Source organism: Aotus nancymaae, unplaced genomic scaffold, assembly GCF_030222135.1.
Source record: "Aotus nancymaae isolate 86718 unplaced genomic scaffold, 86718_ANA_hifiasm-v0.15.2.pri h1tg000040l, whole genome shotgun sequence".
NCBI lineage: Eukaryota > Metazoa > Chordata > Mammalia > Primates > Aotidae > Aotus > Aotus nancymaae.
This window is the reverse complement of record NW_026988454.1, coordinates 69,948,422-69,974,650: the sequence shown is the minus strand read 5'-3', so window position 1 is coordinate 69,974,650 and position 26,229 is coordinate 69,948,422. Positions and strand designations below refer to the sequence as shown.

The following is a 26,229-nucleotide window of genomic DNA, read 5'->3' as shown; positions in this document are numbered from 1 at the left end:
AATTATGCATTCATTAAAAGCTTTTATACCCAACAGAATAAAGTAAATATTTTTTGATCTCCATAGTGTGCTCCCAGACTGTAGATTTGCACAGCAGGGTCTTGATAATCTGAATAAATTGTATTTCCCCAAGGAGTTTATCTTTCAAATAAGGTCATAAAGAAATGCAGCTCCCCCATTCGTAGATTTCTTTGTGTGCCTTTCTGCTATAAGTAATATAGAGCTTGGGAACCAGAGTGTATTACAGTAATACATACTTGCTTATGGTCCAGTATAATGTCTCTATCTGTTCTCCCTGCTTATCTCCAGTGAAGTATTTTTTAAGCACAAAAGAAATGAATGATTTTACATGACAGCTTTGATTTTTGCTGATACTTACAGAAAAACAAAGTCCATATTAGACATTCAGTGTTTTCTTCCCTTTACCCACTCGGTGAGTATGGACTATGCAAAGCTATCATTTAAGTATTTGTTAACAGCATTTATAAAAGGGAATAATGATAGCTACTGTATGTTGAGCATCTGCTATGTAGAAGGTACTTTACCTGCACTTTTGAGAATCCTTATCACAGATCTGGAATGCAGTGTCACTTTTCTCAATTTTTAGATGAGAAAATTAGCCACTTACTGAGGCTATCCAGATGGGTCAGCTCCAAATCAATGTTTTTTTCCTGCAACTCTAAACTAAAGATGCCACTAGTGCCTTGTTCCCACCACTTATGACCCAGTGCAGGAGACAGGGTAACTATGAAATTAGCAACCTAAGTAAATATGCACAATTAGGTGTACTTATAATATTTCTGAATCATAAAGAATAAAGTGGCAATGCACCTCATGGTGCATATGTATGCTAAAAGTAACACAGTTCTGAAAAGTTCAGGCAATAGCTTTTTTCCCATCTTTTAGGTTATTTATTTCCAGTGTAGCTAACATATCTAGGCACAAACCTTTATTTAATCATTTAAACATTAAATATATATATTTAATGTTTTAATTAATTTAATTTAATAAAAACTAAATTTTTAAAAAATACTTTATTTTAAATATTAAAACATTAAAACTTAATGTCTTAAAAATTATTTAAAACATTAAAAAACATTAAATGTTTTTATTAAAACATTTAATAAATTATTTACATTGTAAAATATTTAAATATTTTTAGAGGAGCAGGAGAATCTATGTTTTTACTGTAAACTAATGTTATATATAAATTTTCAGTGCCACAAAAGAAGTGGCACTGAAATACAAATTTCCTCAGCAAGGCAATTTACTTCTACAGAAGGGTGCAGCTCACAGATGGAACAATGGTGAGCACACACCTGGACAAGGGAAGAAAAGGAGTACTTATTCCTGACAGAGGTCGTACCTACTGCTGTGTCATTCCACTATTGACTAGGGTTAGACCACACAGTCTAGTCTAATACTGACTGACTATTTTAAAGGGAGCAGGGGTATGAGTGGGAGTAGCAGAGTGGGTAGTTTGGCGGAAAGGATGGTTACAGGCAGGTCAGAGCAGGTAACCAGGGGTCAAAGCAGGTGACTGGAGCAGATGACCAGGATGAGTCAGGACAGAGCAGGGGACCAGAAAAACAGATGTGTACTACTGATTAGAACTGGTGGAAAAGGTTGTTTACTGAAACTACACGGAAATTAAGCTTTAAAATGAAGAATTAAAGAATAAGAGAACTGAACATACTGACATACTGATTCTCTGAAGAGAAACTTGGACTTCACCATATCTAACACTAAGAAATAAAAGTAGTAAAAGTTGAAATTTTAATGGTGTGGTATTTTTTCTTGCTTACCCACTGTATATCAATCAAAACTTGCTAGGTAGCCACTTTGTGAAGACAGAGAGGAAGATCTGAAGAACTAAAGATTATCTGCACCTTTATGCACAGCTGGGGAGAGAAGGGTTAAAAAAATGATACAAATAGCAAGTGCAATTAAGTCAGAGGAGGAAAAGTCCTTCAGGCTGAAATGGCCTGCCTTTCCCTGGGTTTGGAATCTGACCTGGGTTGCCCCCCAGAGGGGAAGGGCATTTTCCCCTTTCTCACAAGCTTTTTAAAGTCTACTGAAGCAATGTCTTTAAATCCTTCACAAATAATAATCATTTGTGACAAAACAGTCTCATAGTTCTGCTTATGATCTAAAGGAAGATTATGAGACTTCATTTGATAATGTCTGATATATTTTTGGCAAACAGTTTGGACATTTATCTTTTTCTGATCATCACTAAAAGCCAAGAGAGGTAAGCTTCTTTTTCAGCATTCAGGGGAAAGGAGGGAAAATCTAACATATAGAAAACAAGGAGACCCAAAATTCACTGTGGAAGTCAGGCCTCATGTATCTGGCACCACAAGTGGGCATTCCATTATGTTTCCCAATAGTATGAAAAACCGGACACCTAGTTAGCATCACAAGGGAATTTCTGAAGCTCAGATCAAGTACTTAAGAACAGTTTTCTCAGTTAATTGTAGGAGATCTGTTTATTTTGCCCAACTGTGAAGTTTTATCTATAACCAAGCTATTATTTCCTCTTTCCATGTAAAGTCATAGATGTGCCTCACAACTGTTTGCTTTTTTCATTCTTGATCCAAAAAATACTTCTCTGTTGCAATCTATCAGAAAGACATTATGATTGGCATTGTGCAGAATACAAAAAGCATATGATGCAAACCCACTTTTTACAAGTTTACGAGGTACATTTTTAATAGTTTGAAGATAAGCTATATGCATGAATAGCAGCTTAGTGGCAAGGTTATTGTGTATGTGATAGGAGACTTGAAGTGGGAGGCATTAGAATTCACTCAGTGATAAAGAGCCTTATGCTTACCATGTCCTACTTGTTACTTGGTTCTTATAAGCAGCTGATAACAATTTTTGAATTTCACTTGACTTAACATTGTTAAAAATCAAACCATACTGATTTTTATGTAGAGTGGTTTCTCAGGCTGTTTGGAATAGATTTGGGAGTGGTTTTAAAAAGAGAATTTCTTGACTTACATAGCCAAGGATGACCTATCATTTAGAGGAATTTTCAAATTGTGATGTAATATCAACATTGTATATAAGAACTTCATGTATGCTACTACATGATGGGCATAGAAACCACTATGTCTCCTGACTATCTTTATCTGTAGTAAAGTATTGACATGGAGTAATTTAGGTGACATTTTGAAGGAGAGTTGTCTAAGTGAAGGGCATCAATAATTGGAAATGAAAGATTATAATTACATTGATGAAACAAAGCATTGTTAAAATAGCCACATCTGTTGAGTGTTATTACCCAGAAACATCTGTAATCCTATTCAATTTGAACATCTTAGAGGGGGGAAACTTGGGAAAAACTTGGGAAATCAAAATGATATTACTCTTGTTTTAACCTTGAGAGGAGTTTATTATTATCTTTAACCCAAGTCATAGTTTTCTATACTGATAGTACATGATGCTTTCAGTGACATTCTCAGAACTAGATGAGGCAACAAGAGAAACAGGTGTTTTTTTAAGGCTGTGTTTTGAAGGATGACTGATCCAGTTCTAAGAAATAGGTGTTTTTTTAAGGCTGTGTTTTGAAGGATGCCTGATCCAGTTCTAAGAATATCAAAACACCTGTTTTTAAGATGACTGCATCTACTATAGACTATCTGTACCACAAACAGATACATATAATTATGCATCATGTGTATAATTTCTGTTCCAGAGGCATGATTAAACTGCAATGTGGATGGGCATGGGGTTATTGACAAGCCAGGGAACCATGGCAGTAGCCAAAACTAAGATAGGGTACGTTTCAGAAATATAGATGATTGAGTCTCAGCTTGTATCATCTTTGGCCTCCAAGACACAGCTCTTGAGCATGACATCTGTAAGCCAGGTTGTGGGTTATGTATGGTAAATATGCAGACTCTAGGTATAAGGCTACATGTTTTTCTCTCATTCAAGAAGGTATGGTAGAATACAAGTGAGTCTGGGTGGCATTATTTGAGAGATAGGCTTAAATCTGCTCTAAATTATAAACTAAAGTACTTCTTGTATAAACTTTGGTCATTTATTAGTGGTAACTGCTTAATTGAGATATTGAGAGACACTGCAAAGGCCATGGCCACTCTGCTGCAGATGAGACCCACCAGGGGACATCACCGAGGCTAAGACTCGCCCTTCTCTTGCTGCCTTCACTGGTTTGGGAAGGGTAGGCCAAAAGGCCACAGGGTCAACACTGTCCTCAGACTGCCCTCCTTCCTCCCACTCATGTCCTGCTTGATAATTGCCTTGCAAATGTACTTACGCTTGAATATAAAACAAAACAAAACAGTATTTGCCTTTCCCATATTTTAACTCCTACCATATTCAGTAGTTAATCTGGGGAATAACCACTGAAGGAACCAATTAGGGAAAGAGGCCACACAGAAGGACTGAGTTGGGGGAATATATAAGGTTTAAAAATTATTGAACTTGAAAAACTGGTGTTTATTCCATAGTTAGTGTGGTATTGGGGACACATTTTATGACTCTTCTTCTGATATTTAACTTGTCATTCACACTATGAGAAACAAATGGAAAAAGAGAAGCCAAATAGCCCTAAACCAAAGGAAAATAAACACCATTTTAAAATATTCCCCAAAGAACAACAATGTATGCACCATAATTCTGAATAGAAACTAAATTTCAAGTGAGAAGCAGTGTGACAGAAATGAAACCTTTTTAGAAAAAAAAGAGAAAGATTTTCTTTTACTCAAGAGAGTTTCTTGTTGCTGAGCTGTAATTTCCATTCAAAACCACTGCATCTACCTGGGTAGTTGGATTTTTAAGTCACAGAATATAGGAAAACGGAGACAATCTTGTAATTAGGACAAAATGTCATTTGAAAAGATATTAAAATCTTTTGATTTAAATAGCCAGTTGATATAGGAAGAATTCTCTGTTGGACTGAAAAAGAAATTTAGGGTTGATTGATTTTTTTGTCACAGAAGAATGATTATATTGTACTTGTTCAGTAGCACTTTCAACTCTAGTCATGATTACCAATATTCCTACCCAGGAAACAGAATGACCACTGCTTTGCCTTTGTATGTATGTGTCGAAGGCCAGATAGAGAAAGGGACAATGAGGGAGGCCTGTGAGGTATGAAAAATAGCCTGATTTGGACAAGGTTCAGAATTGGATAGACGTATTGGAAAGACATGCGCTATTCTGTTTTTGCCTAATTATAAGTAAACAGAAAAAGCTCATGGGCATTCATTCATTAAACACACATGTATTAAGCATCTGCTCTCTACTGGATACCAGGGACACACAAGGCGTGAAACACAATCCTTGCTTCCAAGAAGCTTAGATTTGGTAGAGGGAGATAGATCTGCAGTCAAAGGGTGTTTGCAGTGACAAGCAATATGCTAGACATATTTGCAGAGGGCCGAGAAGAAGCATACAGGAGGAGGTGGTCAATTTGACCTGATCCAGGGAGGTTAAAAAGATGATATGGTTTCTTCATTCAGCAAGTGCAGCTTGAATGTATCTGGCATTGTTCTAGGCTCTGAGGATACAGTGGTGAACAAACCACTAGCTCCTTCCTCCTGTAGAACTTACTGGGGAATCAGGGGAGGAGGTAAACATATTATAAACAAGTAGGCAAATGAATGCTGAAGATAATTATAGGTGGTGATAAGCTCTAAAACAAATAAGGTGGAGAAATGTGACAGAGGGTGACATGAAGAGGAAGGGAGATGTGCTATAGAGGATATTCAGATGCAACAAGGGAAGCACAATTGCTCACCCATAGGAATTTTGCTCATGCTGCTTCTGTAACTTGGAGCATTTTCCTGAAATCCCACCATCATCCTGTTTTAAAATGTAGGTTTTTTTATTATTATTTTTCTTTTTTATTGTACTTTAAGTTCTGGGGGTACATGTGCAGAAAGTGCAGGTTTGTTACACAGGTATACATGTTCTATGGTGGTCTGCTGTACCAATCAACCCATCATCCACATTAGGTATTTCTTCTAATGCTTTCCCTTCCCCCGGCCCCCCCGTCCCTGATGGGCCCTGGTGTGTGATGTTCCCCTCCCTGTGTCTGTGTGTTCTCATTGTTCAACTCCCACCTATGAGTGAGAACACGCAGTGTCTGATTTTCTGTTCTTGTGTTAGTTTGCTGAGAATGATGGTTATTATTGAGTAATGGTGAGTCCAACACATCAGAAGACAATTGCCATTGAAAACATGGTTTGTTTCAGCTCCAAGAAGAGGCCACTGGCCACACCTCCAGGACCGTGAAGCCCCAGGGTTGGTGAGGAGGCAGAAGGAGTGAGGGGGAGAAATGGGCAAGAGGCTTTATAATGGTATCTGTGGATAGGAAGTGGGCAAGGCAGGGTTAGCAGGCTTATGATTGGCTAGTTTGACAGTTTTCATGGGTTCTAGGGTGTAGGGGCTGGCTCTGGTTGTCTGGTACTTGCTCCTGGGATGATGGGGACAGAGGACTATTCCCTCCTGGAGTCTAGGAGCCACACAGAGGAGGTGGTTCAAAGTATGGGTTCTGGATTGGTTAGTTTGTATATGAAAGCTGTTTGCTCTCTCAGAGAATTGGCTAGCCCTGGGAGGGGCAGTCTCTTCCCAGTCAGTGAGACCCCGGATGCCAGAACATAGAGAACACAGAAATAAAATGTAGTTCATATACATCCCCATCCCACCTTTTGTCAAGTGAACAAAGAATGCTCTTCAACTCTCAGCCTCAAATGGCTTCTCAGGAAAGCCATTACTAACTTTCTACTCCAAGTCAACTCCAAGTTAGTCTTTTACTAACTCCAAGTCAAATCCCTGTTGTGGACACTCATAGTCCTATATTCTACTTTTTGTAACTTTTACCTCAATTAAAAGTTTTCCATGTAATTGTAAGTTTTTTTGATTTATGACCTTCTCTTCCAGCAGACTATATACCCCACAAGGCCTAGGGCTTGCCTTTTTTTTTTTTTTTCGCTCATCTGTGTTGCCAGTGCCTGCTGTAGTCCTGGCAAATGGTGTGAATGTGTAGGTTGTTGTCATGGCTAGAGCCAAGCCAGGGTGGACAGGGTTGCTGCACTGCAGGATGTAAAGATCTCAGAGTCCAGGTCATGGAAGGCTATACAGTGTCACTAAGTTTGGACTTTTCCCCAAACGCAAATAGGAACTTATTTGTGGGCTTTCAAGAGATGATAAACATGATCAGATTCTTGTAAAAAGAAAGGATCAAGAGTTTGCAACTGGAGGCAGGAATGGTAATTTAGGACACTGTTGCAAGAAGTCCAGATGGAATGATAAGGGGCAGAACTAATACTAAAGAGGAAAAAGAGACAGGACTTGGCGATTGACTAGCTATAAGGGAGAAGTATCGGCCAGCTTTTGGGTTCTTGATGTGGGTGGCTATATGTGACTGTTATCTAACAGAGAAGATACAGGAGAAGATGCAGGCTATCATAAAATAAGCTCAGTTTGGACATGATGAGTTTATGACTGTAGGATATCCGAGAGACAGCATCTTCTTATAGGCAGTTGGGAAAACAAATTCAGAGCTTAGAAGAAAGATGTGAGTTAGTTATACAGATGTGGAAGGCATTAACTTGCAATTAGTTTTTATCTTAATTCTATGGTTTTTACTTTGGCCACCCCCTTTTTCCCTGAGTTAATGGTGTGCCTTATTCAGGACTTGAATATCTAAAGAAAACACATGCTTCATTTTGATCTCCTTGCATCAGTGATTAATCATGGTTTATGGGTCCCAAACAACAATGCTCAAATCTACTTTATTATTCTTGCTTTCCCCCGCAATCTACTGTGTACTTTCCATGTGCCAAACTTTTATGGGAAGTGCTTTTCATACATTGTCTTTATGCCAACCCTATGAGCTGGCTGAGCTCTTAAATTTGTACTTGGGGAATAACAGAGATTCGGTGACTGACCCAGTCAATGATGTGTCAAGCTGGATTCAAGTCCCCAGTCAATGGTGTGTCTGGGTTTGAGCCGACTCTGCCTGCCTCCACCGCCCTTGCTCTTCTCTGCCTGCCTTGGTTGCCTCCAAGTCCTTTGGTGGCTGATGTTTGTTTGGTCCTGAATGCAATTATTCTCTCTTTTTTCAACATATAAAATACTTATTTTTTAAAAGTCTAGAAGCATATATACAAAAACATTAATAGCAATTACCTCTGCATGGTGAAATTATGAACAATTTTTTTCCATACTTTGTATTTTCTGAATTTTATGAAATGAGCATTTATTACTTTTTAGAACTAGAAATGGCACTCTTTCTATAACAGTAATTTTTTCCCCATCCACGGTACTATTGGTGGGCATTTAATGCATTTAACTATTGCCTCCCACCTTCCCCCATCACATTAATGGAAAGTTTAAAAGCAGCATTATTCGTGCTTATTTTGCTTACACATGGTTTAACCAAAAGGACAAGAAGCAATGGTTTTGCTTAAGGCTCACAGAGCCCATCTGCCCCGAAAGGAAGAGTGTGTGCTATGTTATCATTGCCTCGGGGTGAGCTTTCTTTTTCCTTCAGCTCCCCATTTCATACAGTTATTTACTGAGGTGCAAACTGTGCACCTCAGTAAAGAGTTCTTAATACTCTTAGATAACTAGAAAGGGGGAAAAGTATGTTGAAAATTACTTGGATTCATAGAGTGAAATGGAGATCTGATAGCATTCCACATTCCTTAAGTTATTGGAAAATATTGCCCATAATTATATTCATAATTGTAAATTAAAAGTTAGGGGAAAGTAGGAAACACCCCACTCTCATTCTACTTGACATATGTAAATTTTCTGTGAACAACTGTACTGTACCTCTGACTTTTGTGGCGGTACAGTGACAAAGGTACAGTGGAAGCTGTGGCTCTCTGGAGGAATAATTGTAGAGCCCTGGCTATGAGCTTGAGAGCGCAGGTAAAATCCTCCCAGATTGGAAGCATGTCTGCAGAAACTCTTCAAAAAGATGGGGAAAATGGAATATTTGAGGCTAACAACAACAACAACAAAAAAACAAAGAGCAATTACAAATCATCCATCTTAGGTGGATTCAATGTATAATTATTCAAACAGGAGTCCTTTCTGTGAGATTTCCTCATTTCCTGAGACCTTATATATAAAACTCTGGGTTTTAGTTAAGACAGGATGGGTTGTTTTGACTTAAAGACCTACTTAGTTTGAAGTTTTGGAAAAAGAGCAGAGTCAGTCTATCTTCATATGTAGTTTGTGTCATCTAATCATGAGTCTCAGATTACCTGCCTTTACATTATCTTTAGTAGAGAAAAAGCTGTAAAATATGGTAAGGGTAAAAAAATCAATTGCTTTCATTAGTAAAATGTCTCTAGAATGTTGCAAAGTAACATTTCAGCCCTTGAAACCAGAGACCCTTTTCACTCCTTTTATTAAGACGTCTTTAAATATATGGGTTTTAAGAGGAGAAAATGAGGAAAAATTATGAATTCTAGAATAGCAGTTCTCTATGCAGAGCCTTTTAATTTAGATTTTCTTTCTTTCTTTTTTTTTTTTTTACATTATCCATCCCATTTCTCCCACTTCTGTGATGAAAACCTTAGTGAGTCAATCTGAATTTCTTGCCTGCTCTTTCTCGTATTGATTTCTAAGAGATCTTTTTTCATTTTTATTTTTTTGGCACCCAGGAATTAAATAGCTTTAATTACTTGGATCTGTACAGACTTGCTGACCTCTTTAACCTCACTTTGTTGGAGAAGGCAGTGATCGATTTCTTAGTGAAACATCTCTCTGAACTTCTGAAGAGCCGCCCAGAAGACGTTCTAACACTTCCCTATTGCCTGCTTCAGGAGGTGCTGAAGAGTGACCGCCTGACCTCCCTAAGCGAAGAGCAGATCTGGCAGGTAAGGGCACTGTGCACAGTCCTCTTTTGGCACTGACAAGGCACGCCATGATTGGAAGTTAAAGGATTGAGGAACAATTACCACTATTTTAGAGGCTTTGGTCCTCATGGAGTTATTTTAGAAGCCATGCTTCCTTGATGGACAAGTAATTGGAGAATGCTAGCCTTTAAGGCTCAGAGCCCTCAGTGCACTCTGCAGCTTAACTCAGGGAATCGCAGGGGCTATTCATGAGACCCTCACTGTGGCTTCCCAGAACCTAACATGGTCACATCTGAGTCAAGTGATTTTTTTTCCTGAAAAAAAAATTGTTTCCTAAACTAAATATGAGAAAAAAATGGATTGTAAAGTGAAATATATGCATATTTAAAACCAGTAGAGTAGACTCAGAGAAAATTTGGGCCTTTGCTGTAAACAATTCCGAAACATTTCTTTGTTGCAATAGAGAGCAGCTTGGATCTCAAATGAAATGAAGCTCTTTTTGCACAGCAGTGGAAAAATCTCCATCCTTAGTTCATTCTGCATTCATTGCTGTTTTCCTAAGCCCTGCCTTTTCGCCTGACATAGCATTCTTTTCACATTGTGTCACTCCTTTGTCTAGAGGACAGGAGGATGTTTTGTGGTTTGAAGTTGATAATTCAATTTAAATCCTCTTCTGCTCATCCCCAGTGACTATCCTTGAACAATCCACATGGTGTCTTCGGGGAACAGTTAGAGAGCCCATCTTCCCCCTTCCTATTACAGCCTGTCTATCTCACTCTCTGAAGCACTGGCTAGCCATTTTGTTACTTCTAGGGTGCCATGCCTCCAAGATTTTACAACCACTTGAAAAATAATTATATACAGACTACCGGAGAAAATTTAACATCTTCAATTAGCTGATAAAACAGTAAATTCCTGGTATCTTATCAAGTGATATTTAGAGAGTATTTTTATTCTGGCCAAAATAGAGTCATACAGGTAGCTGTTTATTGGGTAGCTGACTCTACTGACTAATGATTTTCCTGATGTCTTTCTCCCTTATTTCATTATTTGTATTACTTTAATCAGTAATTTCCCTCTTCATTATTGCTTCCACCAGAGGGAATTAAAAAGCTGCAGCATCCTGAAGGCCTTCTGAGTCCCAGGCTCTTTGCAAACTTATTGACAGCAGTCCAGAAAGAATAGCTTTTATCACTGCATCTACCCGATGCACAAAATGAGGCTTCTGTGCCTTGCTCAGAGTCACAGAGCAGAGCCAGCCTTCAAATTTAGGTCTGCTGACACCTGCTCCCATGTCTTCACTGCCTTGATAAAGAAAATATAAGGACAAAAAATCACTAAAGAATAAATTTTTGCGGTTCCTGGGGTATTTCTGGTAACGTTTGTTCAGGCAGAGGTTGAACATGTTGGCGAGGATGTGTAGAATTTGGTAGAAATTTCAATTATCTGTGGCTGTCTCTTATAAACATAAATAAACAGAATTTGCTTTGGTCAATTTGAAGTGGGAAGTAGCCACATTTTCTTCACTTCCCAAGGGAAAAAGAAAGATTTGGAATGAATCCTGCATTTAATTTTTTCTAACTGAATTGACATCTGAGGCTAACCATCCTTGTGGTTTCTATCTCTTTTTGTGACGCAGTTGAAGGCACTGCCAGAGATCAACATGGTAATGTGCAGATGGCTGAGTGTCAAGAAAATTCCATACTGTCCACTTAAGAGTTATCGTAATTGCCTCTCTAAAGCTTACTAATATTATAATGTAGAATTTTAAAAGCTGGTTTCTGCTGCAGGCAATTTTTTTAATACCTGGTTCTCAAGAAAGAATTAAAAGACTCACATAAATATTATCAATTTAGGCATTCAGCAGGCAATAAGAAACTGTTTTTGCTTTATCTTAGTAAATAAGTATTTCCCTCATATTCAACCCCATAGAGAAAAATCAAATCAGATCAGCTATTTTGCCTGAAGTATAGTTAAGTTCATCATTTTTGCTGAGGTTATACTAGTAATGCAATATACCATGGAAGAATCTAATATTCAGCCCAGGGTAGAGATTGGGTATGCCAGAGGATTAGTGTCAGGGTGCTTTATAGAAGTGAAACTTGATGGACAGGCTGGAGACAGATCTACAGAATCTCATTAAATTGCTGAATTGTTCATTACGGAGCGTTCTCACTGTAATAAAGTGCTCATTGACTTTGACAAATCCCCATCCCATGTCTTAAAGAAGAAGAGTGAAGCAAAGGGTGTTGGGGAGGAGAAAGGAAACTGGCACAAGGTAGGACAGGCAATAGAAAACTGGATGGAGGGGGGAGGGCTATTTGATTAATATGTGCAACTGGTAACTTAGATGAGAGCACGGTAAACACGCACACGCAGGTGGCTCTTCTATCTACTGATAATGTAATCTGGGACCGTCCCATTTTGGTGAAAGGTCTAATTTTCATTATTCACCAGACTTCATGCAGTCTCGCTCTGAAGACCTGTCATAAGAACCTTCAAATTATACTCACTGAACAAACTCTTTTTTACTTTTTCCTGCTGTTCCTTACCCAGGCCCTTTCCTTGACAAAATGTGTGGTATGCAGGCCACAGTAATCATTCTGTGGATTCATGAACTTGTAAAATACCCCAAGATGATGCCTTGTAACTGTTTTTTTTTTTTCCATCTGACCTTTTTAAGCTTTTTTCTGAGTTTTTTCTCACAAAGTCTTCTTGGTCCCTCCTAGACAAATTTTTGTCCCTTCCATAGTCTGAAATTACTTGATCTGTTGGTTAATTTCACTCTATATTTAGAGGTAGCATAGAGACTTGTACACATACATACCTTAGATGGATAAGGACATAGAAGTTCCCTAAAATATATTGTTTAAAAAAAAAATTTAATTCAGTTCAGCTCAACAGTTTGGTTTTATGTTTCAAGACCAGCAATTTATCAGGTTCCAGATAAAAGACACCAGATTGGTTATTGGGTTCAAAGAAAGGAGACTAAAACTGAACAAATCAGCTGAAATGGAAATGTGGGACATGAGGTCACTGGCATTTGTGACCTAGCAAATCTCTATAAGTTTGATTTTGCTTTTAGACTTTAGCTCCCAATTAGAATTTCATTTCAGTAGGGCCCTGTTAAATATCTTCTGTTAGATTTTGCATATATTTTCAAACTGCTGAGCCAGGATCTTGCCATAGGAGCTGGGGAGTGCAAGAAGTGGGGAGATGTTGGTCAAAGGGCACAGAATTTTCAGTTAGAAGATAAACAAGTTCTGGAGATCTAATGTACAGCATGGGTTCCAGGGATATGTTAATTAATTTGATTGTGGTAATCATTTCCCGGTGTATTGCCTATCAAATCATCATATTGTGTACCTTGAATGTATATAATCCTTAACTGTCAGTAAAATATTTTTATATAAATAAGCCAAAACATGGCAAGTTTTCATAAAAAAAACTTAGAACACCACAATGAAATAATCCCATATCGTTCTTATGATTGGATCTGTTTTCATTTTCATAGGAAATGCTGACTCATCTCTGTTTTCTTTTCAGGAACATGCATTTCCTGCCTCTTCTGCCTTTAGGTTCTCTTTCACCAGAGTGAGAGATTACTGTTTTCCATGGGAGTACAGTTTATAGAAAAAGCCTGAATATAACATCAATTCTTCTACGCACTAGCATAGGGAGAAAGTGTGGCTCCCCACCCGTCAATATGTGCTCAGTATCTACTACATGCCCCAAAGTATGCTAGAGTGGAAGGAAGGCAGGGGACAGGTCTGCTAACTCCGTTTCCCTCTCCCAGACCTCCTCCCAAATGGAGAGAAGCCATAAGTATGATTTTAAACCATAAGTACAGCTCTCGAATTTTTATTTTATTTCCAAAGTAGCAGAAATAAGATACACATTTTAAAATGAAATAAAATAGCTTGTGGAAATACAAATGAGTATTTCTTGACCACCTGTTACATGTTAGGCATTGTGTTGGGAGCTAGATTCTGGGGTAAAATGCTTTACAAAAATATTCAATAGTTAGGTTAGAGAAATTTATTTCATCCTTATCTCCGAATGTGAAGTTTTGTTTTCCTTTGATTATTTGTTTATAACTGTTTCTTACTTTTAGTGAGGAGGACTTATTATTTTGTAAGAGTAGTAATTTTCTGGCTGGGCACGGTGGCTCATACCTGTAATCCCAGCACTTTGGGAGGCCGAGGCAGGTGGATCACTTGAGATCCAGAATTCGAGACCAGCCTGGCCAATATGGTAAAACCCTATCTCCACTAAAAATATGAAAATAAGCTGGGTGTGGTGGCAGGCACCTGTAATCCCAGCTACTCGGGAGGTTGAAGCAGGGGAATCACTTGAACTGGGAGGAAGAGATTGCAGTGAGCGGAGAGTGCGGCACTATACTCTAGCCGGGATGGTAGAGCAAGACTCTGTCTCAAAAAAACAAAACAAAGCAAAAAAACAGTACTTTTCTTACTTTATTAACCTTGGAGTTGAGGACACTTCCTACTTGTATTTTGAGTCTTACTTTTCCTGGACTTCAGTAGATACTAAGACCAAAAAATTCACTGGTTATGTGAGTGACATCAAAAGAGGCAAGATGTGATTGACATCAAACAAGGCGAGACCTCAGCAGGGAGGGTTTTGTTTTCTATTATTCTATTCTATTCTATTCTATTCTATTCTATTCTATTCTATTCTATTCTATTCTATTCTGTTCTATTCTTCTATTCTATTATTGACATTACTTTTAATGGCAAAGACCGCTATTACTTTTGCGCCAACCTAATAGTTATGTCTCATTTTAGTGTGGCAAAGAGGGACCATGTCACTGGATTTGGGGCTGGGGCAATCCTGTTCATATTTATCTGCGATTATCCATCCCTAGAGGCAGAGGCTGTGCTGTAGTGTTTGCATTACCCACTACCGTGTTCTCTTGCACTCTATTAATAATTAATAAAAACAATAATGTAGAGTTTTCATATTAAAATGTATTGAATGGATAATAAGATATCCTGTATTCCTACATAAGGCTGGATTTATTCTAGAAAATTGGTACAGAAAATGAGTTTGGCCTTTTAAAGACTGCATTTTTCCATGTTTTTTGTTGGAAATTTGCTTCCCTAAGTCATACTCTTAATAACACATTCGTTTTATATCTCGAGAGACATAAACCACATATTGTTTAGTCAACAATCTCAAATGCAGTGGTTTTTTGAGACGTACCTCCTGGGCTTTTATGTGTACCACAGAATCAGCCATATTACAGTCTGAATTAATCATTTTCTTCAAAAGGAGTCCCAGAAGTGAACCCAAACAAAAGCTACTATCCCTTTATAGTTGGAAAGTAGAGGACACTAGCAGTGTACTCAGCTTTCATCTTTTATCTCTTCGATAATAAATTGACCAAAATGTACCTCTGGCCAGGAAGAAGCAAAGACTTTAAATAGTACTATATGTCAAACAATACTATTAAAATACTTTTAATTTGAATATCATATCACAATTTTGAGAATGTGTCTGCATTTATTATTGCTTTTTCTCCTGTAGTACAAAAGGGGAAACTGAGGTAACATATCCAGGAATCAAATTCATGTCTTCTAATTCTTGAGCTCTGTCTACTTTGGTCCATTGCTTCTAAATTTGTAATAGAAGCTCAGAAATACTCAGGCAGTGGGCACAGAGGTGCATCCAATTAACCCTAGGACTTTAACAGGAATTAAGAAGGGCTTGATTAGCTGGGCACAGTGGCTCATGCTTGTAATCCTAGCACTTTGGGAGGTGGAGGTAGGCCAATCATTTGAGCCTAGAAGTTTGAGACCAGCCTGTGCCACATAGTGAGACCCCTCTCTCTCCGAAAATATTAGCTAGGCATGGTGGCATGCACCTGTAGTCCCAGCTACCCAAAGAAGAGGTTTACCTGAGCCCAAGAAGTTGAGGTTGCAGTGAGCCATGATTACGCCACTGCTCTCCAGCTGGGCAGCAGAGTGAGACCCCGTCTCAAAAAAAAAAAAAAAGCATGATTATTTTAGTTCCCTTGAGTAGCACCCTGATTGAACAAATCATGGCCTCTGTGCCTGCCTCTGTGTCTGTCATTTTGCTAATTCTAATTCTGTTAGATGACATGTGCCTCATTCATTCTTTCATTCATTCCAAATAGTTATTGAGTGCCTGCTCTGCTCAGCTGTGTCCTGTGGGGTCCTACTATTGCCTGCCATATGATGGGGGCTGGACAGTCAGTAATGGGAGGGACCAACAGGGTCCTGCTGTCACGGGCCTGACAGTTTCTGATGCGGGGCTTGCTGCTTACTGCTCTTTCCCACCTGCCCAGTTCCTTCCCAGTGGTGACTGACCTGTGCCAAATAGTGTAATTATTTATTTACCAAGTTGGTTCACATTGAAACAATACGGGTATGATGGAGATGACATGCTTTTGACTGGATGTTTCAATATCACCCAGTGACCCAATGTCCCTTTGCCTTTTGTTCAATGTTTTGCACATTGTTAACTCTGTATGCACCCTCCAAACAGCTTCACAAACCTTTGCCAATCCATGTAATGCAGTCCAAACCTCAAACAAATCAGGCTGTGGGTAAATATTTAATCAAAAAATTCTATAAGTGGTGTTCACGTTTTAATATTTGAATCTTGGTAACTAGAAATGGAATAAAATATAAAAACTTTTATCCCCAAACAAAATTATAATTTTTCATTGTGCTCCTGCCCTTCTTCAATTCTCTTTCATACATGCATGTGTTGTTACTATTATTTTCCCAGATAGCTACTTTATGGGTATCTTCATGATATCCCCTATTTTTTAAACTTACCATTTCTTAAGCTCATCAAATTCATGCCCACAGTCCCAGCTTACAAATTTGTACCACTTCTTAATTTTCTTTCTGAAACTTCTTATAGTTTTTCCCAACTACGTTCAGTTTTTTTCTACAAATGTGATGGTGATATCTCCATTTCCTTCTTCTTAGCTATTAGTGAAGAGAATAAACGGTGGCTCCTTGGCATCCCAAACAGTGTTATGCCCAGAGGCTATTTTATCCTTTGAGGGCCCCCAACTGGACACGGAATAATGCTGCTATGTCAGGGACTGGTGCGCCTAGTTGCCAGAGCATATATTTCGTCTTTCCTCCTGATCTACAAGCGGCTGACTCCTCTGGGAGGATGCATTCCCCAGTAGCTTGACTTGTGGCTTTGCTCTTGTTTGTCTGGGCTATATGCCTTTGTGAGACACATGACATGTTCATTTCAGAGGGGCTTTGCTTCAGCTAATCCCCAGTGCTAGAGCTGTGTGTTGCTGAGTAGCTGTGAGGGGCAGTGATTATCAGAAATTACAGGAGACTCAACTTGTATTCATATGCTGCTGTTCTCTTGAGTGAATAGTTTTTTTTTTTCTTTCTTTTTTTAAATAATGAGCACAACAGAACAACAAGGTGATTTATGAGATATGACATATTTATGTTTTCTGCTTCTAATTTTCATTGTGATTCATGTTGTTTCCAGACTGATATTTTTGTTGTTGACTGCTGTGAGAAGGAAAAAGATGACTGGAGAATATTACTTATGCATTGGTGGCCTGCAGTAATATTGCTGCTACCTGGGTTATCAGGGATTTAAAAATAAAACCCAACTATAAGCCATATATGAGGTAGAAACCCTGAGGCTAGCATAGAAGTCCATCAATAATAATACCAACAATAATAATTCTTTACAAGCCTAGAGAGCTTTACATTTTAAAGCATTTCACACACATAATTTCTCTTGAGTCTCTCATCAGCCTTGTTAAGGTTGATAACGCAAGTATGATCCAAATTTTAACTAGTGAGAAAACTGAAGCTTCCAGAAGTCCAATAGTTGACTCACTTCACAGCATAGGTTTCAATGGAGATCTCACTGTGTTCTCTTGAAATATACCAACTCTCTAAGAAAACAGAATCTCAAAGTACCTTATACATCTTCTCATAAGTCAAAGGTTTTTATATACTACTCTATAATGAGTGAGCCAGAAGTAGACATTTTCTAATAAATTACCAGTTTTCATTTTCACCTGTGAGACTTTGCAGAAAGTTGCAAAAATATCTCCAATAAAGTAGTACAGAAGAGTGTTGCTGACGGTCTTTTTTGATTAGAGGCTAGAAGACTAGGGCTCTGGATGGTTTGATAAGGAAGAATACATAGAGAATTCTGGCAGAGGGAGGGAACCACCTTTTATTCCTTCTACGTACACGATGGTGTAGTATAAAGCAGGAAATGAAAACCAATAAGGGAGGAGCCCTTTAAAATCTGACCAAGAGACATAAATTAGAGTAAAAAAGAACCAGGAGTGCCATTATTTCTAGTGCAGTGACACAGACTGTGTGGGAAAAAGTCTGTAGGCTGTTGTCCCTATTTGAGACCAGAGTTTGGATGGAATAAATGGAAATGATTGATCATTGCATCTTCATTTTATGCCCAATATATTGAAATTTTAGAAAGATATGCAGCACAAATTGACAGTTGGGTGATGGCTTCGATAAGGAGCTTAATAAAGACGGTGAAAGATAGAAATGTCTTGAAATTGATAAATGTTAGTCTCTTTCCAACAAAAACGATCCTGTGAGTCCGTTTTCTTACATGTTAGGCCGGTTGAATGGCAATGATGCTCATGCTAATTGGCTGTGTCAAACCATAGAGATTTGCTATTCTGGGTGTTCTAAGGAAGAGGATCTAGACTTACTTGTAAAGTGGCTAAGAGGCTCTAGATTTACTTACATTCAAAAGAGATGTCAGGAGAAGCCTCAACATTTATTGTTGAATACTGACTCCTTAGAAGTGCTTCTCCTACCCTTGCCTCCAAAACTTCTGCTCCAAGGAAAAATAAAGAACACCCTGGCTCAGCACACCTGGAGGAAAAAAGTGGCCACTCTGAGATCCTAATCAGGAGAAGCATTCAGACATCATTCTTAGGATTTTTTTAATGCTCGTAATACAGAGCTATGCATTCTCCATGGTGAGGATTCAACCCTTCGTCTGACCACCTCCTCCTTGTTACGTGCAGTGGTATGTTGAAGAACTGCAGTTGAAGAACTGCAACTATTTTGATATTCCGGTAGAGAAACCATAACCAGGAATATAAATTCTCTCAAGAAAAAAAAAGTCAATGATGGATTCTAAAGTTAGATATCAAAGATTTTGTGCATTGTTTGCCTTTGTCTATTGGAAGAGTTACAAGTCAGTATAGGTAAATGGCACAGTATTACTTATGCTTCAAGAACGGAAGCTAAAGAGAGCCCCATGCACCAGAGGCTGAGTGCCCATATCTTCTTTGTGTGTCTTCTTGTTGATGAGAAATGCCCACACGCTACCTCCTCTGGCCACACAAGGAAATCAGGTAATTAAAGGAGTGATGGATGGTGCGCTAAAGTTTAAACGTTTTAGTAGGACCTATCTTATTAACACTTTAAAACAAGTGAGCATAATATCATTAATTTTGATTAATTCATTTGCTCCTAATATAGCTTTTAATTTGTAATTCTATGTGAATTACAATGTAATTTGGCATTAATTATACTAAATTGACTATAAGTCAGCCAATCACAATGGGAAATTACTCACAGCTGAAACTAAAACTAAACCTCTCCATCCAGAAAGGACGATGCTTAGGAGGCAAATACACTTTAGGCATCCCTCTCCTTGGCAGTGAGAATGACATTGGACCTGCTGAGGACTGTAATCAATTCCTTATTCTGCCCACTGCTGGTACTATGTACTCTTTGGAGTGAAGCCCCATATAAATCCAATAAAGTGTAAATAATAAAGTAAACAAAGGGATTGATTTATCAGGCTTGCCAGGACCTCTGAAGAATCTTTTTGCTCTTCTCATCATGTAAGATTTAGGCAATGTAGAGGGGCTGTGTAGTGCTTTAGAGTGATTAATTCCACACCCCTTGGATTCTGGGAGTTAGAATAGGCACTTACCCAAACTGGCCTGCTTCTCATCTTCTTGCTCTGTGAAACAGCCAGGAAATCCTGTTTTCAACCCCATATGTAGTCAGTATCCCAAAGCCACTCCTATTTGACCTATACACAAACTGCCTTCTGGGCAGAAGGAAGTCATGCCTTAAAAAGCCAACACCACGCTGAGAGATAAACCCTCAGGAGATGATGGAGCATGTGTCATTCATTGATAAAGCTTGTGGAAGGTGCCCGGGAGCACACAGAAAGTGAAGTGATCCGCTGAAGAATGCAGCACTTGAAGAGTGTGGGAGAACAAGGATGGATTTTGGAAAATACATGTGTTTGAACCATTTCCCATATATCTTGTTTTGAGAGCTGTCTTCTGAAAAACAAAACAAAAACTTTGAGATTTTGCAGAAAATCATATGAAAGATTTGGCAATATTCTGCTTGAAGTACATTTACATGCAGGTACAACTACATGAATCTTGTACATTCATGGTGAACAACTGGCTCATAAAATGAGATCGGTTCTGAGGCAACAAATTTTGCTAAATATTGCATGGAAAATTGAAGGCTGTTATTTTATAAGTCTTTTTTACCTTGTTAGTTATATACCCCATCTCGCCATTCTCACACACAATCTAGCTAATAAAATGTCTTCAGTTTTATATAAAAATTTTGAGTAAAAAGGTTAAAAACCACCCTGCATTCTGAGTCAACAGCCATCCTGTCCTCTATCTCTTACACATATGCCAGTGGATTCACACAGTACACAACCTGCAGGTAGACACACATGCACACACACATACTAGACGCATATTAATCTTTGCAGCTAAAAAGCTTTCCTTTGTTTTGCAGCACTGACCTAAATCATAATACTCCTGTGATTGGCTCATTGGCCTCAGCATTAAAGAAAATAGAAGGTAGAAGCTTATCTTTACCACTCCCAGTGTATATTCCATTCATCACTAAACTTTTTAAGGATGTTAATGCCAATAGTTTGTTAACAGAAGCAGCTATGTAGATACAGCTTTATGGTGTTTCAGTTCTCTCCAAATCCTTTTAATGCCAGATTTAGCCTGGCCTATCACAGAATTTTTTATTCCTTTTCCCCAGATATTACTTTTGATATCCACATAGGATTGGTGGGTTCCAGTCCCTTTCCTACCACTTGTGGTTCCTACCATAGCATCAAGTTCTTAAGCAAAAACAGCTCCTGTTTGAGGCATGCCCTCTGAGGGATGAGCTCTTTTGAGCTCTTAACGGTCTTACTGCTTTTAGAGAACTGTCGGGATTTTGGGGCAAAGGAACTGATACTGAAGTAAGCAGAGCAGTGAGACTGGGAGAAAACATTTACAGGATAGTCCTGCCCTTGGTTTTATCTTCTCATCATTTAACAGCCAGCAGAATAAATGGGCCTGCTAATGAAACAGTACTGAGAGGTTAGGTCATTGGAAGCCTTTTTAGTCATTTTGTGCTTTTCAAGAGCGAATTTGTTAGAATTATGCTGAATACCCACTTAAAGCCTCAGCTGATAACCCTACCTGTGTTTTATAACTCTGCACTGTCAGAACTCATAATAAGTCAAACATTCTTTCAGTGGTGCTCATAAGGGAGGGAAAAAAAACCCCACAAATTTAAGAGTAATTTCAGATTGTAAATGAAAAGGAGAGGCACGACTGTTCATTTGCACCAATCATGCCTTCCTTTCATCTGCTCTGATTAGGCCTGGTGCGGTTTCATCAGACTCCTCCATCACCGAGCTGTCACTCCAGCCGTCTGTTGATTGAAAACAATCAAGGCTCTGATGGCACAATTATTCTGACCCTTTAACTAGAGGCTGCTGTGATAATGAAAGGTTGATTATGATAGTTTGTGCCTCTTTCAGTTTGCCAAGAAGGTTAATTTGGGCATCAGACGGATGTTTAATGGGCGCTTGCTGGCTACACTGAGGTAAATGAGAACGTGCAGTCTTGGATATTGCACGGATATAGTTTGGCTGTCAATCATTGTCATTTGGAGTTTGTGCCTCACACTCTGGAAATCACATTTTATTTTTTCCTTGGGATTTAATTTATTCTGTGCCCTGAGGAAGTTCTTTCACTCGGTGACCTTCACAGCAGCTTTCTCTGCCTTTTTTTTTTTCTTTTTTCAAATGGAGCTCAAAGGCACAACACATCTAGAAGAGCATTTTTCTTTCATTTTCACTTAAAAATGGAAACTTTAAAAATCCATCCTTATCACTGCCTTCCAATAGAGCAAATGTTTCCATTCTGATTGTGCGGTGGGGAAGTATAAACGACAGTGATGCTTTGGCCAGTTTGCTAATGCAGCAGCTCACATAGTTGTTCTGCCCTGTTTCGCACAGTAACCAGCAAATGCAGTAAATTCAAAATGGGTACATCTATGGAAGTGAAGGCTCCATTCTATCACTAGCCTGTCTCACAACAGTTTGTTGAATTCCGGCTTCCAAACATAGCATCTTACTCCTTTTACCCTCCTTCTTGGCAAGCATAGGGGAGGGGTTGAGGAAGGAAGACAGATGATACTTGTCTGAGGAAGCACTAAGGTTATTAAAAGTTGCAAATTTCAATTTGTATAAATCCAGCACCTAATCTTGTAGCTATTTGAAGTATAGGCTAAAAATGATACAGACATCTAATAATGCTGGTGTTTACAATGTGCAGCTCATATTGTATTATAATGAGCTTTGTACCTCTTTCATGCATACCCTTTAAAAAGAAAAATAGAGGAAAAGAAAAAATAAAGGAAAATCTTTATTTCTGTCACCAAGCTATGCATAGTGGTCTCATCGTATATTAGGAACCTGAGAGCTAGAATTGTTCCACCTTTTTTGTTTGTTGTCTTCTTTTATTTTTTCCCAATGAACATTCAGCAGCATATTTTTACCTAGCCTGGGACATTTTTTTCTCACATGTCAGTTGGAAAACAATTAAGTCTATAGATGTTCAAGTGACAGCATCATAATACTTATAATTTTACTTCAAGTGTTCTATTTTCACATATTTTTCCTGCTTTCAAAAAACCCTTATTTTTTTAATAGTTAAGAGAGTCACTAGGTAATAATTCAGTCTCACCTGAGAAGGCTTCAAAAACGAATGAAGTCATTGAATCCAGTTGCTGTTTTAATGCAGCCTTTATTCAATGAACAGTTCTGTTTAAAATATTTATTTAAAAAAGAAATGAGAATAGGATTGTGTATATATGGTCTCACAAGATTCCTCACTACAGTATACCACAAGTTGTTATTTTTTAGCTCTATAAAATAGTAAAATAGACCTCAAATATGCTTCATAAAATTATTGCTTAGTTATGTCTTGTTTTTGTTTAAGCAATGGGAACTAAAAAGATAATTTGGAGAGAAGTGTGTCAATCAAGTCAGTCATTAGCTTTTGCTATTAGAAAAGTAAAGGGAGGTTTAATTTTAATATTAACTTGTGAAATCTGTGACAATGAATAATTTTATAGATTATGTTTTCAGAGTAATGGGACTCGAGCAAAGGCCGCTTCATCTTAAAGAAAGCATAACTCATTCTTTCAAATTGTTTCTGATCTAAGCCTGATTGAGTTCTGAGTTTCCCTGAGTATTTAGTTTTTACATCAAACTCATCTCCAACACAGAGGGCCTTCTGCTTTTACACACCCGCACGACACGCCTGCCACTATCTTGCTCTCGTGCAGACTCAGTCCACTCAGACTGCTCCCCTTAGCAGTGATGTTCCCACGTGGGGCCTCTTGCCCTTCATTGCCTGCCTGTGCTGGCCATGATTCTGCCACTAGGCTGGGCCTGGTCATGGGGCCTAGTTTCTTTTGCTCTTCAGTGAGTCCTTCGCTATCTTCAAGGTTCACCTTGCTCTTCCTCCTAACCTGATAAAGAATGTCTCAGGCCTGTGATTTCCCCAGATGGGCCTCCCGTGTTCTTTCATTCAACATTTATGCATTCTCAGTGGAGCTAAAATAGAATCTTTCTCTCACCTATCCTACAGATTCTCTTTTGTAACAGCTACTACCTTCTAGTAATTTCTTCCTCATCCACAGTCCTCTCTTCCCTCATGAGTCTTCTGAGACTGTCAGGCGGCTGGTTCTCCATCACAGGGCCATGTCTCCACATCTCTGACTTCTTTGAATGACTACCACAGGCTGGGCTCTCTAGGCTACTTCTCCCACCCAAACTAAGCCCTGTCCCCTCTCTTTGCTGCTTTGATTCCTTATATGCTTGATTTCTGTTTTGAGATTCATCTGACATTTATTGTTTGTAATAATCCTTGTATAACCCAAATCTTTGATATGACTACCTGGCCATTGGCCCAAACCTTCTCTGAAATTTCTGTTTGGGGAAAAAAAAAAATCTGAGATCATTGTGGTGAAGAGTGTATCTTCTTTGATAAAAATATTCTTTGTATGACCAGCTTGGCCAACATGGTGAGACCCTGTCTCTACTAAAAATGGAAAAATTAGCTCGGGGCAGTGGTGCACACCTGTAATTCCAGCTACTTGGGAGGCTGAGTTAGGAGAATTGCTTGAACCCAGGAGGCAGAAGTAGCAGTGATTAGAGATCATGACACTATACTCCAGCCTGAGTGACAGTGAGACTCCATCTCAAAAACTGCTTATATATATACAGACACATATATATTATTTGTATACCGTACACACAGGTGTTACAAGGTAGAATAGAGGATTCATCGTTCCCTAGTTGTTTATACTATGATGAAATGAAGTTAGAGAATGCAGTATAAAATATACTCTCTAAACATCGGTAACCAGACTGAAATTCACCTAGTACAGTAGTCAGTCATGCCATCATATTCATGTGTATCCTTTGCAGCTCACCAACAGTGTAGAACCTGGCTCCCCTTCCCCAATCCTACCAGCTGGCTGGCAGTGTTCCTTGTTCCATCCCCTTGACAATAGCATCAGGTCCTGACAGTGTCTAGTCCTGTGCTTCAGTTTGTGGGTTCCTCAGTGCCAATCTCTGCACCCCATGGCTCTAAAAGATGTTTAAAGTGATCTTTGAGTATTCTTTTATTTTTGTTTGGAGGCTGCCAACATTAAATCCTTAAATGCAACTCGGGTACTTCCTGGACATCTAAACTCATCATAGTACCACTTGTTTGAGGGATTTGGCTGTCTCTATGTCAGTGACCTGGGGCAGCTGCTTAAGCCCTTGAGGTCCATTTGGTCATAATATTAAAGATTTGATTTCAGGTGGGGAGTACATTTGCCAGTGAACCTGCTCTTGCACTCTTGGCTCATTATCATTATTATTATTATTTGGAGACATGGTCTTGCTCTGTTGCCCAGGCTGGATGCAATGGCACAATCATGGCTTACTGAAGCTTCAAACTCCCAGGCCCAGGTGATCCTCCCATCTCAGACTCACAAGTAGTTGGGACCACAGGAATGTGCCACCGCAGCCCAGATTTATTTATTTATTTTTTTTTTGGTAGAGACAGGGCCTCCCTATGTTGCCCAAGTTAGTCTTGAACTCCTGGGCTCAAGCAATCCTCCCACCTCGGCCTCCCAAAGTGCTGGGATTACAGGCATGAGCCACTGCATTCAGCCAAGCTCATTATTCTTGAATCAATTCATGAAGAAATATTCAAAGGCTTGATGCTCTCAGGATGCTCTAGGGCATGTTTACAAATTAAACAGTTTTCTTAATCATAAAATGTATAAATGTGCCAGCAACATTTAAAACACCAATGAAATGACAACATAAAAAGATGGTTCTTGTGTGTTTCTGAAAAATCTGTCTACAGAAATGTGCAGGATTCTCCCCCAATTCCAAATTTCATTAGAATATTTTATGGAAATGTATCAAGACACTCAAAATCAAGACCAAGCCTTGAGTTTTAGGGTATTAGTAGAACTTGGAAGTGAATGACAAATAAGAATGTAGATATATAGTGATTAGAATCTTCTTTCTCACCAAGTTGCTGACATTATAATGGACACTAAGAAATTGAGAAGTGTTTGTAATGGGAGACCCAAGCCAAGTAAGGACAATGCCGAGCATTGTCCAAAAACAACTGAGTTTAAGTCTGTCTCTCTCTTTTCATCCATCCATTCATTCATGCTTCTCCAACATTAAATTTAACAAAGCCACAAAGTTTAAATTACTGGATTAGAATTACTGAGTGCATTTTTGTGAAATGTGGTTAATAATAAGAGCTGGTTTATAATCTGTTGTGTTGCCATGCTCTTATTATCACTTTACAATATGTGAAGTATTTACTACTATGTAGCAAATTCTTATCAACTATAGGAATCTCTCGAAATTTACATCACTGACACACAATGTTGTATTACATAAAAATGGTCTGCATGTGGTTGCTTTATCATGAATTCAAAAGGATAATTAAATTGGGGAATACCTTCATCTCATGGAGGGACATTACCATGATATA

At 38.6% G+C, this 26,229-nt stretch overlaps 1 protein-coding gene across 8 annotated transcripts in view; it reads left to right on the top strand.

Annotated features, from left to right (window-relative positions):
- Positions 1-26,229, top strand: part of KLHL32 (kelch like family member 32) — a 203,039-nt gene that overhangs the window by 138,957 nt on the left and 37,853 nt on the right. For 6 of the 8 annotated variants that reach the window (XM_012444267.3, XM_012444271.3, XM_012444266.3 and 3 more), the window contains one exon: positions 9,657-9,872. The exons of the other annotated variants lie outside the window; for them this stretch is intronic. In XM_012444267.3, the coding sequence (XP_012299690.1) occupies positions 9,657-9,872 (216 nt within the window). The remainder of the gene's footprint in view (positions 1-9,656; positions 9,873-26,229) is intronic. 8 annotated transcript variants of the gene reach the window in all.